At 40.0% G+C, this 17,148-nt stretch overlaps 1 protein-coding gene across 1 annotated transcript; it reads right to left on the bottom strand.

Annotated features, from left to right (window-relative positions):
• Window positions 1–2,711: 2,711 nt before the first annotated feature.
• Window positions 2,712–16,410, bottom strand: HMGCR (3-hydroxy-3-methylglutaryl-CoA reductase). The gene is made up of 14 exons (XM_081826729.1): window positions 16,283–16,410; window positions 16,056–16,172; window positions 15,493–15,653; window positions 15,126–15,373; window positions 14,643–14,818; window positions 13,204–13,398; window positions 12,253–12,411; window positions 11,948–12,105; window positions 10,866–10,971; window positions 5,959–6,129; window positions 5,514–5,654; window positions 5,272–5,430; window positions 4,674–4,828; window positions 2,712–4,527 (listed from the first exon to the last, which is right to left on the bottom strand). Exons 1-14 carry the CDS (start codon window positions 16,367–16,369, stop codon window positions 4,473–4,475), a joined length of 2,088 nt encoding a protein of 695 aa, XP_081682855.1. The 5' UTR covers window positions 16,370–16,410; the 3' UTR covers window positions 2,712–4,472.
• Between the last annotated feature and the right edge of the window lie 738 nt (window positions 16,411–17,148).

The following is a 17,148-nucleotide window of genomic DNA, read 5'->3' as shown; positions in this document are numbered from 1 at the left end:
TGGGGGTGGGAGGGATGGGGTGGCTGGGTGATAGACACTGGGGAGGGTATGTGCTATGGTGAGCGCTGTGAATTGTGGAAGACTGTTGAACCACAGATCTGTACCTCTGAAACAATGCAATATATGTTAAGGAAAAAAAAGAAGATAGCAGGAGGGGAAGGATGAAGGGTGGGAAATCGGAGGGGGAAACGAACCATGAGAGATGATGGACTCTGAAAAACAAACTGAGGGTTCTAGAGGGGAGGGGGGGTGGGGGATGGGTTAGCCTGGTGATGGGTATTAAAGAGGGTACTGAATAGAGCACTGGGTGTTATACGCAAACAATGAATCATGGAACACTACATCTAAAACTAATGATGTAATGTATGGTGATTAACATAACAATAACAAATTTAAAAAAAAAACAAACTTGATGGTTTTACTCTAAGAGCCCTTTGACAAAGGCTACAGTGAAATGGGCAGGGAGGAAGAGGTTCCTGTGTTTTATCTCCTTTGTGAGCTTCAGGGGTAGGAACGAGCTGGGAAGGGAGGTTCTTCCATCACACACTACTGAACGCTAACAGTACTCTGGATTTGCTTTATTGTGTCCAACGCTTCTAACATATGCAATCCCAGATAATTTCAAAATGGAGATTCAGACAGAATTGCTCCCTCAACTGTCTCCTATCCCCACCCCATCCACTAAACCCTGTTGACCATTTCAAATTTCAAGTGACAGGAAAGCAAAGGAATTCCATAATCAACATAGGGTAGATGACTACAGCCCTTCTAATTTGATTACTTCCTCGTGCTTTCTTGCTAAGAGTTGCCTCAACAAAACATATGAGGTACTCTGTGTTGGCACCTGGCACAAGGCCCTTCTCCCTTTATGCTTGCTGACAACTGGCTTCAGAATTCACCAGCTAGAATGGTCTGTCGAATCAACTTTTTGCATGAGTAATCCTGCTCCAGGGCTGCAATCCTCAGAAGTTAAACTACAAAGAAGTCAAACTTTGGGGCTACAAGGTCAGTGAGGTGAGGCTAGTGAGTAGATAGTGGTAGTTGCAAACCTCTTTTAAAATACACTTGTCTCTTCTCCTTTTCCCCCACTCTTACTTGGCCCCTTCGGAGAGAGAGCAGGGACCAAGGGGTAGGAGAGTGAGGCGAATAGGCTGCTAACACTGGAGATGTGGAGACTTTATTGTGGGGCGGGGAAGGCTATCTCACCAAATCCAAATAACACACTTTGTAGTAGGTTAGTTGTTAGATTAACTATATTAATTAATCTCTAGGATCCATTCTGATTAAGTCTTATTGACCAGTACTTGGTCCCTCCATAGGGGTTTTCCAACTGTGTGCTTCTGAATCAACAGTTTTCTAATACCCTCATTCACAGGAATGCCAGGCACCTCAGGCAACATTAATGTAACTGCTCACGTCCTGGCCCGGCCCAGACCAAGAGAACGAAAACCCGGGGGGCGGGGCCCAGCAATCTGTGTTGCGACAAGTCCTCCAGGTGTGTGTGCTGCACACTCAAGTGGGAGAACCAATGGATGAAAACACTCTTGTGTTCTGCCTCCTGAGGCCAGCTGTTAGCACAAGGCTCTAACACTGGCCTTCGGGAGCAGCTGCTTGAAAACGTCCCACCTCCTGACACAAGAGTGCCCATGCCTCCGTCCGTGGCTCTCAAACCTGCTCAGGAGGAAAAGAAAAAAAAGGGGGTGGCAGGTTCCATGTACATCACGATGAAAAAGTAATCTGTTAAAATAGAATTGTAAACTAAATCATTTGCGATCCTCTCAGCTTCCAGTGTAGAGGTTATTCGTTAATTATTTTTGCTAATTGGGTAAAGTTAATTATTAATAAATTCAAGTCTTATCCATAGCAGATACTTTCTGAAAAACATTAGTCTTTAAAAACAGTTCTATAATGAGTTTACCACTCTTTATTTCAACCTTACGTACACAGTGGGTTTGTACTGATGTGTTTTGCTGTTCTGTGTCCTCTTGTTTAACTCAGACCCTTTAACATGAGACGTTCCTTTCAATGTAATTCTCTGTCCTCTCCTAAGATGAAGAAAAATCCTGTCCTGTCCTATGCGTCCCACTGCTCATCAGATCCCCCAAGCAGAAAAGGGCATGCAAACTCTCCACTGTCATCTGTCCAGCGTGCTCTGCTCTGGAAGGGGCTGACCGTACACGTGATCACATGTCATTTCAGGAGAAAAATTCAAACTGATTTTCTAGTGTCTGGGTCTTGGTTCTTAAGTGGTTCACACACACTTTTCACTTCTAACTATAGCAGAGGGCAGTCAGCCTTTAAAGAGGCCAGCTCCAGCTGTGCTAAGATTTACTCCCCACGGAAGCTGAGGCAGCTTCGATGTCCAACAAACAGCCATTTGGTTTTGGCTCCCCAGTCTTTATGCCCTCCTCCTCTCAACCAACCCCTCATGCCCCCAAATCCAAAAGTAGTCCAGCTGAGATGAGATAAAGCTGAACTAATCAAATTCTCTTATGTATAAAAAAAGTTATTTTAATATACATACAACACTAGCCTGCCATTATTGTTGTAGGAATTGGAGCATATAACGGAAAATGATAAATGGTCACAGGACACTTAGCAGGAGTTATTAGATTACCACTCTGGCCAGACTTGATTTCAAGCTTCCTGGGCCTCAGGCCAAGGGTTAATCCAAACAACAAAAAAAAGGTTACTGCTTACACTGAACAGCATTAACTTCCTTTTCATAATTTACTGGAACTGAGCAAGAAGTATAACAAAATGTATACAATTTAGTAATTGTACAAAACATTAATTTAGCAACACAATATTGGTTACAGTCACCAGAATGAAGACTCACACTTCACTGCCACTTCCATGAAAAGTTCAGATAAATAAGAAGTCACTGGCTGAAAGTCACAACAGAAGCAATTTAAACTTTACATACAACAGCAAAGGTCAATCCTCCACACAGTACTGCAGACACAATCACTCAGAGGCTCTACATGCTGCCATGGCATTACTGGAATGTTCTTCAGAGTCCATCTTCTCTCTCCAAGACCAATACTTGAAGCATTAGATGTAATATAAAATAAGGAGTTCTTTATTATTTATACAAAACTTGTACATTGAAAAAAAAAATTATGATTCAACAACTCTGCTGACCCCCCTGAGGAAGCTAAGAGCTTTTATGGGTCTATCAAAGAGCCCTGTGTGAATGTTTCAGTCTCCAACCTCCTAGCCGCAGGAACGAAGCACACTCCTCCAGGGCCATTCACGTGGCACCTTCACTGGCTCTGAAAGCTGATTTCCCTTTCAATGGGCTCCACGAGCAAGCCAGGGTTTCCTGGACAACATTAAAGAAAACTATCTTCTCTGGCCCAAGCTTAGAATGTTTTATCAGTATACAAGTTGATTTTTATTTATTTATTTAACACTTTCAATAAACTCCTAGCAGAAGAAGCTTTATTACAACATATACAGATTTGATAACAGTTCTTTACAAAAACCCACCTAGATTTTTCCGCTAAATAAATTCAGTTGTCTTTTAAGTAATTAAAGTTGGCTTAGAGAAATGGTATTTTTCTTTCAAACCTGTGTCTTCCACCCTCTGAGCTCTGAGAGGTCACAGACTTACACGTTCTTGAGGAAGAGAGTCACCTTTGTCTAGGCGATATTAAAAGCTCTTGTATCTTTAACAAAGAATGCAAAACTCTGTTCCTTAAAGCCTTATGCTAGAAGATACGTTCTAGCAATCTAGACATTTATACTTAGACAAAAGGCCTCTCTGAACAGTCTGCAGAGATTAATGCAGTGATTTGTTTTCTTGACAGAGAACGATTTAGCACTGCTTAGCACTTAATTCAGTAGTTGGGGAATAAGAGTGATTCTTCCCTTGAAGAAAGGAAGTCCCCTCCTGAAGAATCACAATGGCTACCCCCCAAAAAATCAAAATAGACCAGCACCAAATGAAGTATTAGTTTACAAAAAAATAAACTTAGCTCTTATCTCTTAAAGTCCTATAACCCAGACTTAATAAATTAACTATGAAATCAGTTTGTCAGCTAGAGTATAATTTAAAAATCCATTTTCAACCAGAGGGGAAGGGAGGATGGAGAGGGTCAATCTCACACTGATCATCACGAACTCCATGGATTTCATCAAAATAAAACACTTTTTTCCAGCCTGTATTCTCTTTCAGAAGTGAGCTGTAGATTACCATCTGTGGACGCTTTAAAGCATGGTGTTCATGTTGAGATCCTTCCAGAGAGCACAGCATGTAAAGTACTACCCTATTTTTAGATCTGAGAAATCTGCATGGAAAGAAGGATCTCAGACCTTTCTGAAACAGCCAAACACCAAGCAGTCGGCTCACAGATCATGTCTATTCATCCTCAACATGTTAACACCGCATTGAGCTTTTTAATTCACAGATTTTATGTTAGTCCTTTAGAACCCAACGCCCATGTTTCAGTTCAGAGCCGCCGGGCTATTCAAGCAGCCTTCTTAGTGCAGGTTCCTTGGAGGTCTTGTAAATTTATTTTTGACCTAGGGCAGAAAAAGACAAAGTAGAGATATACAAAATATCAAGAATGCAGAATTTTAAGTTAGGACTATTGTACCTGCATAGTAGGTCTTTGTACTGCAGATCTTAAGTATAGGGAAAACAAGTTAAATAGATCTTTAAGTCTTACCTGTTGTGGATCATGTGACTTTTGACAAGATGTCCGGCTGCCAACGCTGCCATCAGTGACAGTTCCCCAGCCATTACTGTACCGCACACGATCCTGGCAAGCTGCCGGGCATTTTCCCCAGGATTGTCTTTGCATGCTCCTTGAACGCCTAGCATCTGCAGCCAGGGAGAGACACAGCAGGACTCACCCTTAAAGTCAGGGCAACAACTTCCTTCTCTACCAGCTGAAATAAGGGCAACTACAATGGCATCAGAATAGAACCAGACCCCAGCAGAAGTACTCAGTTTCCAAGATTTGATAGCCAGTACCGACAACAGAGACCACAGTGCACATAACATCCACCACCTGGTTTGCAGGGCACTTAACTCAGTGTGGATGGACATTCACTCGCTCTCTTAAACTACTTTCTCAATTTACTAAGCATATGCCTCAGCATGCTTACTTGGACACACTAGACTAGGCTGGTGTGAGAAGCAAAAGAATGAAAAGACCAGCTAAAATACAGGTGATTGAGAAGTGATATCAGGCAGAAACAGAGAATCCCAGGAAGTCAGAACTAGGCTTGAGGTGAGCCGACTTTGGGGCCGAGGTGTCATACCTGCAAACAGGCTTGCTGAGGGAGCAGGTTGGTCCCACCACCCACAGTTCCTAGTTCTATAGACGGCATGGTGCAACTGATATATAAATCTTCATTTGTGGGACCACTTGCTTCCATTAAAGTAATACAGTTTGAACTACCAACATTTTGTGCTGCATCCTGAAAAAAATAAAAAGGAAAAGTATAGAACTTCTCTTCCTTAGAAGTACAAAAGAGGAGAGAAGTGGAGGCTGAGCCCTCACCTGTCCGCAGGCAATGTAGATGGCAGTTACAATGTTCGCCGCGTGCGCATTGTAGCCTCCAATACTCCCGGCCATGGCAGAGCCCACCAGATTCTTACTAATGTTGACCTCAATCAGAGCTTCTGTCGTAGTCTTTAATACCTAGCAAAAAGAGTTGTGGACGTTTTACATGTTCCACCGGAAGATTCAGGGCACGCTACCCAGATCTATCCTTCCGTAAAGCAAGAGAGTTTAGATATGGTCCCACGTAAGTCTTGTCCTCAACAAAGAGTATCAGTCAAGTTTGTTCAAGTGAATACCACACACAGATGGGCAAGATACAACAGTCATCTTTAACATAAAACACACCCATATATTAAGGTTTACTTAAAATGTTAATATTCCTTTCCCCAATCTTTAACCCAATTAAAGATTAACAAAATAAAATAATCATCTAGTCACTCACTTCTCTGACAACCTTGGCTGGAATGACAGCTTCACAAACCACAGACTTCCCTCTTCCCTCTATCCAATTTATAGCAGCAGGTTTCTTGTCAGTACAGTAGTTACCGCTAACTGCTAGAATCTGCATTTCAGGGAAATATTCATGAAGCTTTGAAAGTGCCTTCTCTGTGCCCTGTCAACAACACAATAAAATTAAAATGCATAGATCAGAAGCTTTATTTGTATCTAATAATACTAATAAGTACAATAACTATAATATTTCTAAATACAAGAAAGTGAGCATAAAATAAAAACAGCTTTATTAGCCATCACAGTCATGAAGTTCTCAGTCAGGTATAGACTCCTACTGTTTCTTTCTAGGAATGAAAACTAAGTTCTTTGTAGTCACTGATGAACAGGGATGTAAATGAGAATATAATGAGAATATTAAAATGGGAGAAGATATTTGTAAATGACTTATCAGATCAGGCTACTATCCAAAATCTATAAAGAACTTATCAAACTCAACACCCAAAAAACAGAAAAGCCAGTCAAGAAATGGGCAGAAGACATGAACAGACACTTCTCAAAAGAAGACATACAAACGGCCAACAGACACACAAAGTGTTCAACATCACTTGGCATCAGGGAAATACAAATCAAAACCTCAGTGAGATACCACCTCACACCAGTCAGAATGGCTAAAACTAACAAGTCAGGAAACAACAGATGTTGGCGAGGATGCGGAGAAAGGGGAACCCTCCTACACTGTTGGTGGGAATGCAAGCTGGGACAGCAGCTCTGGAAACCAGTATGGAGGTTCCTCAAAAAGTTAAAAATAGAGCTACCTTATGACCCACCAATTGCACTACTGGGTATTTATCCAAAAGATACAAATGTAGTGATCCAAAAGGGTACGTGCACCCCAATGTTTATAGCAGCAATGTCCACAATATGTCCAAACTATGGAAAGAGCCCAGATGTCCATCAACAGATGAATGGATAAAGAAGATGTGGTGTGTGTACACACACACACACACACACACACACAGAGGAATATTACTCAGCCATCAAAAAGAATGAAATCTTGCCATTTGCAACGACATGGATGGAACTAGAGGGTGTTATGCTAAGCAAGATAAGTCCATCAGAGAAAGACAAATACTGTATGATTTCACTCATATGTGGAATTTAAGAAACAAAACAGATGAACATAGGGGAATGGAAGGAAAAAATAAGATGAAACAGAGAGGGAGACAAACCATAAGAGAGGCTGAACTCTAGGAAACACAACTGAGGGTTGCTGGAGGGGAGGTTGGTGGGGAGGGATAATTGGGTGATGGGCATTAAGGAGGGTGCTTGATGTAATGAGCACTGGGTGGTATATGGAACTGATGAATCACTAAATTCTACCCCTGAAATTAATAATACAGTATATGTTAACTAAATTGAATTTAAATAAAAAATTTTTAATTAAATTTAAAAATACTCAGTGAGAATATTAATACTCATAATCATGTCACTGGGAGTAACTCAACCCATGATCGATGTGTAATAAATTACCTCTTCTAGTTATTCAAGTGTTACCCATAAGCCCAAGTTACAAGGTCAGTAAAGAGAAGTCAGACATAAAAGTAAATTCTATTGTAAATGAAAGTCATTGGGATTAACCTTACAAAAATGTAAACAAGACTTCCAATTAAGTGAAATTAATTCAATTACCAACTCGTACCTCAAAAACCGAAAACATACTTACTGGCAATTAAAAAAAATGTGTTTTACTTGTGGTTAAAATACATGTGACATAGAACTTACCATCTTAACTATTTTTAAGTGTATAGGTAAGCAGTGTTAAGTACATCCACACTGTGGTACAGCCCATCTCCACAACTCTTTTCATCTTACAAAACTGAAACTCCAAACCCGTTAAACAGCAACTCTGTTTCCTTTCTCCTCAACCCCTGGTAACCACCCTTCCACTTCCTTTCTCTATGAATTTAACTAATCTAGGTACCTCATAAATGTAATTTTGCATAGTACTTGTCTTTTTTGTTAACCAGATTATTTAATTTAGCAAGTGATCCTCATTTAGCATATGTGAGAATTTCCTATTTTTTTAGAGTTTAATAATATCCCATTTATGTACTCACCACATTTTATTTATCCATTCATCTGTCCATGAACATTTAGGTTGCTTCTACCTTCAGGCTATTGTGAATAATGCTGCCATGAACATGGCTGTACAAATATGTCTCTGAAACCCTCTTTTCAATTCTTTTGGGTAAATACCCAGAAGTGAAATTGCTGGATCATAATTCTCTTTTTAATTTTTTGAGAACCACTGTATTGTTTATCTTTAAGAACTTTTAAAAGCTACATATTTAGTCACTATCCTCTTTCTTTCCAAACAGTTCTCATATACAGGTAAACCACAAAATAAATTTTGCTAACCTAACTGACTTTAACACATTTGGGAATGTGTTAATATTCAGATTTGTGAATATTTGTAAATAACAAATATCAGTAGAATAAAATGTAAGCCATACACAATCTTCTTATAAGGAAATAATTAAAATAAATGGATTATACAAATGAACTTGGCCTCTTACATAAAAGTCTTGGGGTCTCTAGAATAGGTGAGCTTTTAAGGCTTATAGGACAATGTTAAGAAGCACTAACCCCAAGATTCTTCCCAGCCCTTCTGAGTAGACCCAGAACATGTATAATGCCAAATCTAAATTAAACATATCAAATACAAATACTATTCAAGAAACACCTGATGACACTAATCAATGTGACTGAAGAAAGAGAAATTAAGGAATCAATTCTATTTACAATAGCACCAAAAACCATAAGATACCTAGGAATAAACCTAACCAAAGAGGCAAAGAATCTGTACTCTAGAAACTACAGAACACTTATGAAGGAAATTGAGGAAGACACAAAGAGATGGAAAAACATTCTATGCTCATGGATTGGAAGAATAAACATTGCGAAAATGTCCATGCTGCCCAGAGCAATCTACACTTTCAATGCAATCCCTATCAAAATACCATCGACATTTTTCACAGAGCTGGAACAAACAATCCTAAAATTTGTATGGAACCAGAAAAGAACCCAAATCACCAGGGGATTGTTGAAAAAGAAAACCAAAGCTGGGGGCATCACAATGCCTGACTTCAAGCTATATTACACAGCTGTGATCGTCAAGACAGCATCGTACTGGCACAAAAACAGATACATAGATCAATGCGCCAGATTAGAGACCCCAGAAATGGACCCTCAACTCTATGGTCAACTAATCTTCGACAAATCAGGAAAGAATATCCAATGGAAAAAGGACAGTCTCTTCAACAAATGGTGTTGGGAAAACTGGACAGCCACATCCAGAAGAATGAAACTGGACCATTTCCTTACACCACACACAAAAATAGACCCAAAATGGATAAAAGACCTAAATGTGAGGCAGGAATCCATCAAAATCCTTGAGGAGAACACAGGCAGCAACCTCTTCGACCTCAGCTGCAGCAACTTCTTGCTAGACACGTCCCCAAAGGCAAGGGAAACAAAGGCAAAAATGAACTATTGGGACTTCATCAAGATAAAAAGCTTCTGCACAGCAAAGGAAACAGTCAACAAAACTAAGAGGCAATCCACAGAATGGGAGAAGACATTTGCAAATGACATTACGGATAAAGGGCTGGTATCCAAGATATATAAAGAACTTCTCAAACCCAACACCCAAAAAACAAATAATCCAGTCAGTAAATGGGCAGAAGACAGGAAGACACTTCTCCAAAAAAGACATACAAAAGGCTAACAGACACATGAAAACATGTTCAACATCACTAGCCATCAGGGAAATACAAATCAAAACCACAATGAGATACCACCTCACACCAGTTAGACTGGCAAAAATTAACAAGACAGGAAACAACAAGTGTTGGTGAGGATGTGGAGAAAGGGGACCCCTCTGACACTGTTGGTGGGAACACAAGCTGGTACAGCCACTCCGGAAAATATATGAATGTTCCTCAAGATGTTAAAAATAGAGCTACCCTATGACCCAGCAATTGCACTACTAGGTGTTTACCCCAAAGATACAGAATGTAGTGAAAAGAAGGGGCACATGCATCCCAATGTTCACAGCAGCAATGTCCACAATAGCCAAACTGTAGAAGGAGCCGAGATGCCCTTCAACAGATGAATGGATAAAGAGGATATGGTTCATATATACAATGGACTATTACTCAACCATCAGAAAGGAGGACTACCCACCATTTGCATCAACATGGATGGACATGGAGGGGATTATGTTAAGTGAAATAAGTCAAGCAGAGAAAGACAATTATCATATGGTTTCACTCATATGTGGAACATAAGGAATAGCAGGGGATCACAGGGGAAGGGAGGGAAAACTGAATGGGAAGAAATCAGAGAGGGAGACAAACCAAGAGAGACTCTGAACTCTGGGAACCAAACTGAGGATTACAGAAGGGGGGGAGGGGGGAGGGGATGGGGTACCCAGGTGATGGGTATTAAGGAAGGCATGTGTGGTGATGAGCACTGGGTGTTATACGCAACTAATGAATCGCTGAACACTACATCAAAAACTAATGATGTACTATATGCTGGCTAATTGAACATAATAAAAATAAATAAATAAGTAAATAAAATAAAATATAAACCCTCTTCAACACCTAAAAAAAAAAAAAAATGCCTAATGAGTTATATGAATCAATATTTAGCCTTCAATAAAAATCTTTCAATCAATTAACTCTGAGTAAGTAGTATATATACATGAACAAAATTCAAAAATACAGGACATAAACAGCAAGTCTGCTCCCCACTCTTATCTCCCTGACACCCCGTTCCCCTCCCCTGGGACAATCAGTCTTGCAAGTTCTAATATAGTCTATCCAGGCTCACCTTTGAAATCATGTTCATCCCCATGGCATCACCTGACCTGGACTGGAAACGAATATAAAGATTGCGACCAGCCATACTCATATGAAGTTTCTGTAGACGTGCAAATCTGTAAACAAAAGCAAAGATTTTTTATTTTGTTATTTTTTTGAGAAGATGGAAGTTATCTTAAAAAATCCAGTTCAGCTGATTTATTTTATACATAAGAGAACGCTCACGGAGATTACTTATTAAATGTATTTTCTTCTTTAACTAAACATTACGTTAGAACGCTAATTCAACTGTCTCATTCTTATATGCCACAAGAAAAGAGGGCTGCTGCAGACAGCCATCATCACAGACACACATTAGAAGTCAAAAAATAAATAAATAATTAAACAAAGATATGAACTTGAACTAAAATGGAGCTATCAATGGCGCGCCTGGGTGGCTCAGTTGGTTAAGCGTCCAACTCTTGGTTTCAGCTTGGGTCATGATCTCAGAGTCCTGGGACGCAGCCCCACGTCAGACTCCATGCACTATGGAGCCTGCTTGAGATTCTCGCTCTCCTTCTCCCTCTGCCCCTCGCCCCACTCATACACACACGCTCTCTCTAAAAAAAATAATAAATAAAATAAAAAATAAAACGGGGCTATCATTTGTACTGATTATGCTTCTTTATAAATTTAATTTTATGTATTCAAAGTAAATCTACTATACAAATATTTACTTCTATCCTGCTTGGAAAATCTTTTTTTCAGGCAACTCCTCCCTAGGGCAATTCTAAATCAATGCTCTTCTAGGACAAAGTAACAATCTAATCAAAGTGAACCTTGTAAAACCAACACACAAACTTACTAGCTCACACTATTTTTTTCTATTTACTCCTATGGAGGTATTCGTTTGGATCAACATTATATCCTCACCCACATCCCCCAAACCAAGCATAAATATTACTCATTTTGAATAAATGGACTTCAAGTTAATATTTTGTTAGGTCACCTAAAGCAGACAATATATGTTAATAGTTACATTTACCGATCACAGAAGATGACACTGGCTCTGAAATAAACATAAATGCATATACAACCCCCTGCCCCCCATACCTGCTGGTACTGTCAAAAGCCTCCTTTATCACTGTGAACCCTTCAGGTGTCTCAAGCCAGGCCTTCACTTCCGCAGAGTCACAAGCACGGGGAAGACGCACCACGGGGCCTCGAGTCATTCCATCTGCGAGGATTCGACTGCTGGCACCTCCACCGAGCTACGCAGAGGATGTTACAGAAGCACGTTAATCCTGCAAACACTTCTGCTTGTCGCAAAAGGTGTCCTTGATTGTCCCCAAATCTTTTCTCATTGCCTAGCCTCAGGGCCTATCTTAAAACAGGCAAATTTATAAATGCCAACTTACACCTATTGCTCTGCAGCCTCTATTAGTGCTGGCCACCAGACAACCTTCTGTTGTTGCCATTGGAACCTGAAATTCTTTTCCATCCAAGCACAGAGGTCCTGCCACTCCAACAGGGATGGGCATATATCCAATAACGTTCTCACAACAAGCTCCCATCACCTAAAAGGTAAAGTCAGGCACCAGGTGAAAATCTGTATCGCAAATACACAACCCTTGTCATTAATAATTTTCTTCAAACTTAAACCTTTAGTGTATTTTTCAACAAAATCTTTTTACTCTTTTTTTTAATAGATTTTATTCATTTTGGGGGCCGGGGCACGCGCAAGCTGGGAGGGGCAAAGGGTGGGAGAATCTCAAGCAGACTCCCTGCTGAGCATGGAGGCCAACGCAGGGCTTGATCTCATGATGCTGAGATCACCACCTGAGCTGAAACCAAGAGTTGGGATGCTCAACCAACTGAGCCACCCAGGCGCCCCTTTTATTTACTCTTTAGTATTTATAAAGTATTGGGCTGCCTGGGTGGCTCAGTCGGTTAAGCGTCTGCCTTCAGCTCAAGTCATGATCCCAGGGTCCTTGCTCAGTGGAGAGCCTGCTTCTCTCTCTGCGTGCTGCTCTCCCTTGCCTGTGCTCACACACACATACACACACACACACTCTCTCTCTCGCTTTCTCATAAATAAATAAATAAATAAGTGCTTAAAAAAAAGGAAGTATGTAAAAGTACTAAAATCACTGAGTAATGACTACAAGCAACAGGAAAAATATTTTTACTTTCTAGGACCTATAATCATAAAGAGAATACAAAATTAAAGTACAATGATTTTAAAAAATGTTTTATAACACTATGTACATATAAAAGACTAGTCAAGAAAAACACTAAAAAGCTAAAGAGTAAAGCTACAAGAATAAAAGCTTCAAAGCAAACTTTCCCAAACCAAGAAAACAACATACCAAGGAGTAATTATAGTCCCTGTACGGTAGATACTGGAGAGAAGAAGGCTCTGGAAGTTTTCTGGAAAGTAACTGTCGGCGAATAGATACACCTCGTTCATGGGTTTCCATCAGAGTTTCTAATTTGTAAGCTGGGATGTGCTTAGCATTGACTAATTGGATGATCTCAGCATCACTAAGGAATTTTGCACCTTTCTAAAGAAACGAAACAAAAAAATTGGGATTGGTGGGAAAGGGAGGACAAAAAAACGTGAAGAAGTGCATTTCATATTCTTCATAACAAATAAGGCATTTAATACAAACGATGTTCTCAGTAAAGGAGAACTCAAAGAACTTTGGAGTTCTAAAGGAGATGATTTGAATGGAAATAACATCAAAATTAAAGCAAATTCTTTTTTTTTTTTTTGAAGATTTTATTTATTTATTTGACAGAGATAGAGACAGTGAGAGCAGGAACACAAGCAGGGGGAGTGGGCGTGGGAGAAGCAGGATTCCCGCTGAGCAGGGAGCCCAATGCGGGACTCAATCCCAGGACCCTGGGATCATGACCTGAGCCAAAGGCAGACGCTTAACGACTGAGCCACCCAGGTGCCCAAAAGCAAATTCTTTATAAAAAATGACACTAAACAAATGTAAAACCAAAACACTAAATTTCACAAGTGAAGTTCGTAGGAAAAAAAATTAAGATTCTGAATCCCACCCTCTAAATTTTGTTAACCCTGTATATAAGGAAGACAGTTGAAATTATCGATACACATTTTAAGAGGAACGAGGAAAAGTGAAAAAAATAACAAACCTGATGCTACTCTCACTCACGTGCACATAAATTAAGAATGAACCAGATTAAGCGGATACAGATGGAACACAATATTCACACTAAAGCATGAATGGACTCATATGGTCATGTAGGCAGAACATCCATTCACATGTCAGAAAGGAAAACAAGTTTCCTTGTGAGCATCAAGCTTATTTTCAAAGCAAACAAAAAACAAAAAAAAAAACCTTTCTTCTGTCTTTGAAGCTCATTTTTGAGTTAAGCCTTTTCTAGGCCCCAAAACTCACGAGAATAGAGTAGTGGCTTATCTCTCTGGCAAACACTAATAAAGTACAAAGAGCACTGACCTTGAGTCAGTAAATCTTGGACTCTGGATCCGAGCCTTCCCATTTCCTAAATGTATTACTTTGGGAAATACTTAAGCCTCCTAGAGCCTCAGCTTTCTCTTTCTTACCTGAAAAATGGAGGTAATTCCAACTATCTCACAAGGTTGTGGGGAATAAATAAATAAGGCCACTACTTGCAAACCACACAACACAATGCCCAGAATTTAGCAGGTACTCAGGAGCTATGACTTCCTTCCTTCCTCTAATTAAAAAAAAAAAAAAAAAAGCTCCTTTTCTTAAGAAAGATACAAACCTTGAGTTAATTTTATTTTCCTCACCTCCGAATTCCCAAGTATCTGTAGACATTCTTCATTAGGCCGAGGCTCCATGGGAAGTTCAATTTCAGGTTCCTGCGTCTCTAGTTCCAGTGAAGTATCAAGTAAGGAGTTACCAACCACAAACGTAGCTCTGTTTGGGCTGTCAGTTTCTGCCACTAAGGGTTTTATGACCTCAACTGTTCAAGAGATCAAAAGGAATCTCACAACTGTGAACATACGTTTTGTTTTCTTTTTTCTTTCCCCCAACCCGCACCCTGGAGACCCTGAGCCCAGTCCCAGGAGATGGTGGGAAGGATGTGAATATAAGTTTTAAAATGAACCCAACTTCTTGACAAATCAGAATTGGAAGAATAGAAAATAAAGAGAACAAGAAATCACCTTTTCTTCCCCTCTGCCCTCTTCCCTCTCATGCTCTCTGTCTCTCATTCTCTCTCTCTCTCTCAAATAAATAAATAAAATCTTAAAAAAAAAAAAAGAAATCACCTTTTCTTTCTCTGTTTATCCCTGTCTCCTCCTCCGCTGCATGGACTTTCTGGCTATTTCTCACCAGTACAGGCTTACGTCTACAACAATCATCTGGGACTTTTTTGGGAGTCACTACAGGAGATGTGATAGGGTTTTTTAATGAGAGTGTAGATTCTGTTTCAGCTTGTTCAAAGAAGATGTACTTGACAGCCAGAAGGAGAGCTAAACTTAGGGTAATAACTTGTTCAATATCCATGCTGATCATTCTAAAGAAAAGAAAGCAAATTAAAATGTTATTACTCAGAAGTAAAAAAGGCACAACTAACTTTTAGTAACAAAGAGTGCTATGATTAATACACAACAAAGCAGGCCTCAGGTGACTTACTTAGAGAGATAAAACTGCCAGAGGGAAACACTTGGTTCAATTCTCTTGGACACATTTTCATCCAATCCTAAAGAAACCTTAGAATTTTCTGCCGTACTGTTTTGAGGAGAAGGATCAGCTATCCAGCGACTATGGGCATGAACAAGAACCAAGCCTAGAGACTGAAATAAAATGTTATAAATTATGTATCCTCTGCATATCAATGGCACCTCAACTTCTCATCCTTAGCATCTGGATAACCAGATACTATCTCCCATGGCCTCCCCCTTAGCATGAAAAGAGAGCCCCACACTTGTGACTAAAGCAGTGGCCCACTGAACTACTGGAAACATTGCAAACAACAGGTTTTCAAAGAGACATAAAGTGGAGGAACTTGAAAAATCTGTTTAGGGGAGAGAGATGAGGAGTCTCAAAGAAATGAGAAACAAGAAAAAAAAAAGGAAGAGGAACATCAATGAAAGAGACAATTGTAGAAAGATAACCGGAAGGAGAGAAAAAAGTCAAAAAGCAGAATATGACACTGAACTAAAGATACTAAAAGGAGAAGAAAACTATGTAATTACCATAATCATCTTAACCCTCTGAGTAACAGGATTTGGTTTATTTTCTTCTTCTTCTAAAACTCGAGCAAAATGGCTCAGTTGCCAAATTGGACGACCCTCGCGGCTTTCCCGAGAAAGCTATGAAGTAAACCAGTGTTACATTAGAAGGTACTGATTTTATCTATATGAACGGATGTAATAAGAAACATTACTCTTCTATTGATGCCATACGTAGGAACTGCTCTTACCTCTAAAACCAAGGAAACGCAAGCTGGGAAGAAAGTCATGAACACAAAGTAGTTGGCAAGAACTGACATGCAGCCAAAGCAGCACATAATTTCAAGTTGACGCACCCCTGGTTAGAGAAAAATTAAATGTATAATTAGTAAAGTACATGTATTTTTGATAGAGCATACATCACAGGGACTTTTCCTCTAAGCAGACAAATACAAGAAAATATTAGTGGGTGCCTGGGTGGCTCAGTCGTTAAGCGTCCGCCTTCAGCTCAGGTCATGATCCTGGAGTCCTGGGATCGAGTCCCAGGTCAGGCTCCCTGCCTCAGCAGGGAGTCTGCATCTCCCTCTGACCCTCACCCCATTTGTGCTCTCTCTCTTTCTCAAAGAAATAAATAAAATCTTTAAAAAAGAAAATATTAGTATATTAAGCTCTTTGCTGTCTACTGGAAGAAGAAGGAGGAACTCTAAGGTGATGCCAAGCCTTACAGCACAGCAGGAATAGCTCCCTCAAGGAAGGAGAACTTGTATTCTCCCATGTCTCAAATCCGTCACAATGCCAGGCACAGTTGCTGTACGTAAATATACATCTGATAATCCCCTTTTATTAAATGGTAGTACTCTGTTTTGAAATAAGAATAACAAGGCCAGGCTATGCAATATATGTTAAGAAAAAAAAAAGAAGAAGAAGAAGGTAGTGGGAGGGGAAGAATGAAGCGGAGGAAATCGGAGGGGTGGACGAACCATGAGAGACGATGGACTCTGAAAAACAAACTGAGGGTTCTAGAGGGGAGGGGGGTGGGAGGATGGGTTGGCCTGGTGGTGGGTATTGAGGAGGGCACGTTCTGCATGGAGCACTGGGTGTTATGCACAAACAATGA

Source organism: Leptonychotes weddellii, chromosome 7 (genome assembly GCF_054177405.1).
Source record: "Leptonychotes weddellii isolate Sample4059 chromosome 7, ASM5417740v2, whole genome shotgun sequence".
In the NCBI taxonomy this organism is placed as follows: Eukaryota; Metazoa; Chordata; class Mammalia; order Carnivora; family Phocidae; genus Leptonychotes; species Leptonychotes weddellii.
Note: the sequence above shows the minus strand (reverse complement) of the source record. Positions and strands in the feature narration are given on the sequence as shown.

Bases quoted from the DNA above. Each gene is read 5' to 3' on its own strand.
- HMGCR (XM_081826729.1), bottom strand. From the start codon at position 16,369: ATGTGCTGCTTTGGCTGCATGTCAGTTCTTGCCAACTACTTTGTGTTC. The intron at 14,819-15,125 runs GTGATTTCTTTT...TCTCTTGAACAG, and splicing joins GATAAACAGAGAAAGAAAAG to TTGAGGTCATAAAACCCTTA. The intron at 5,655-5,958 runs GTGAGTGACTAG...TCTTTTTGCTAG, and splicing joins CAGCCAAGGTTGTCAGAGAA to GTATTAAAGACTACGACAGA.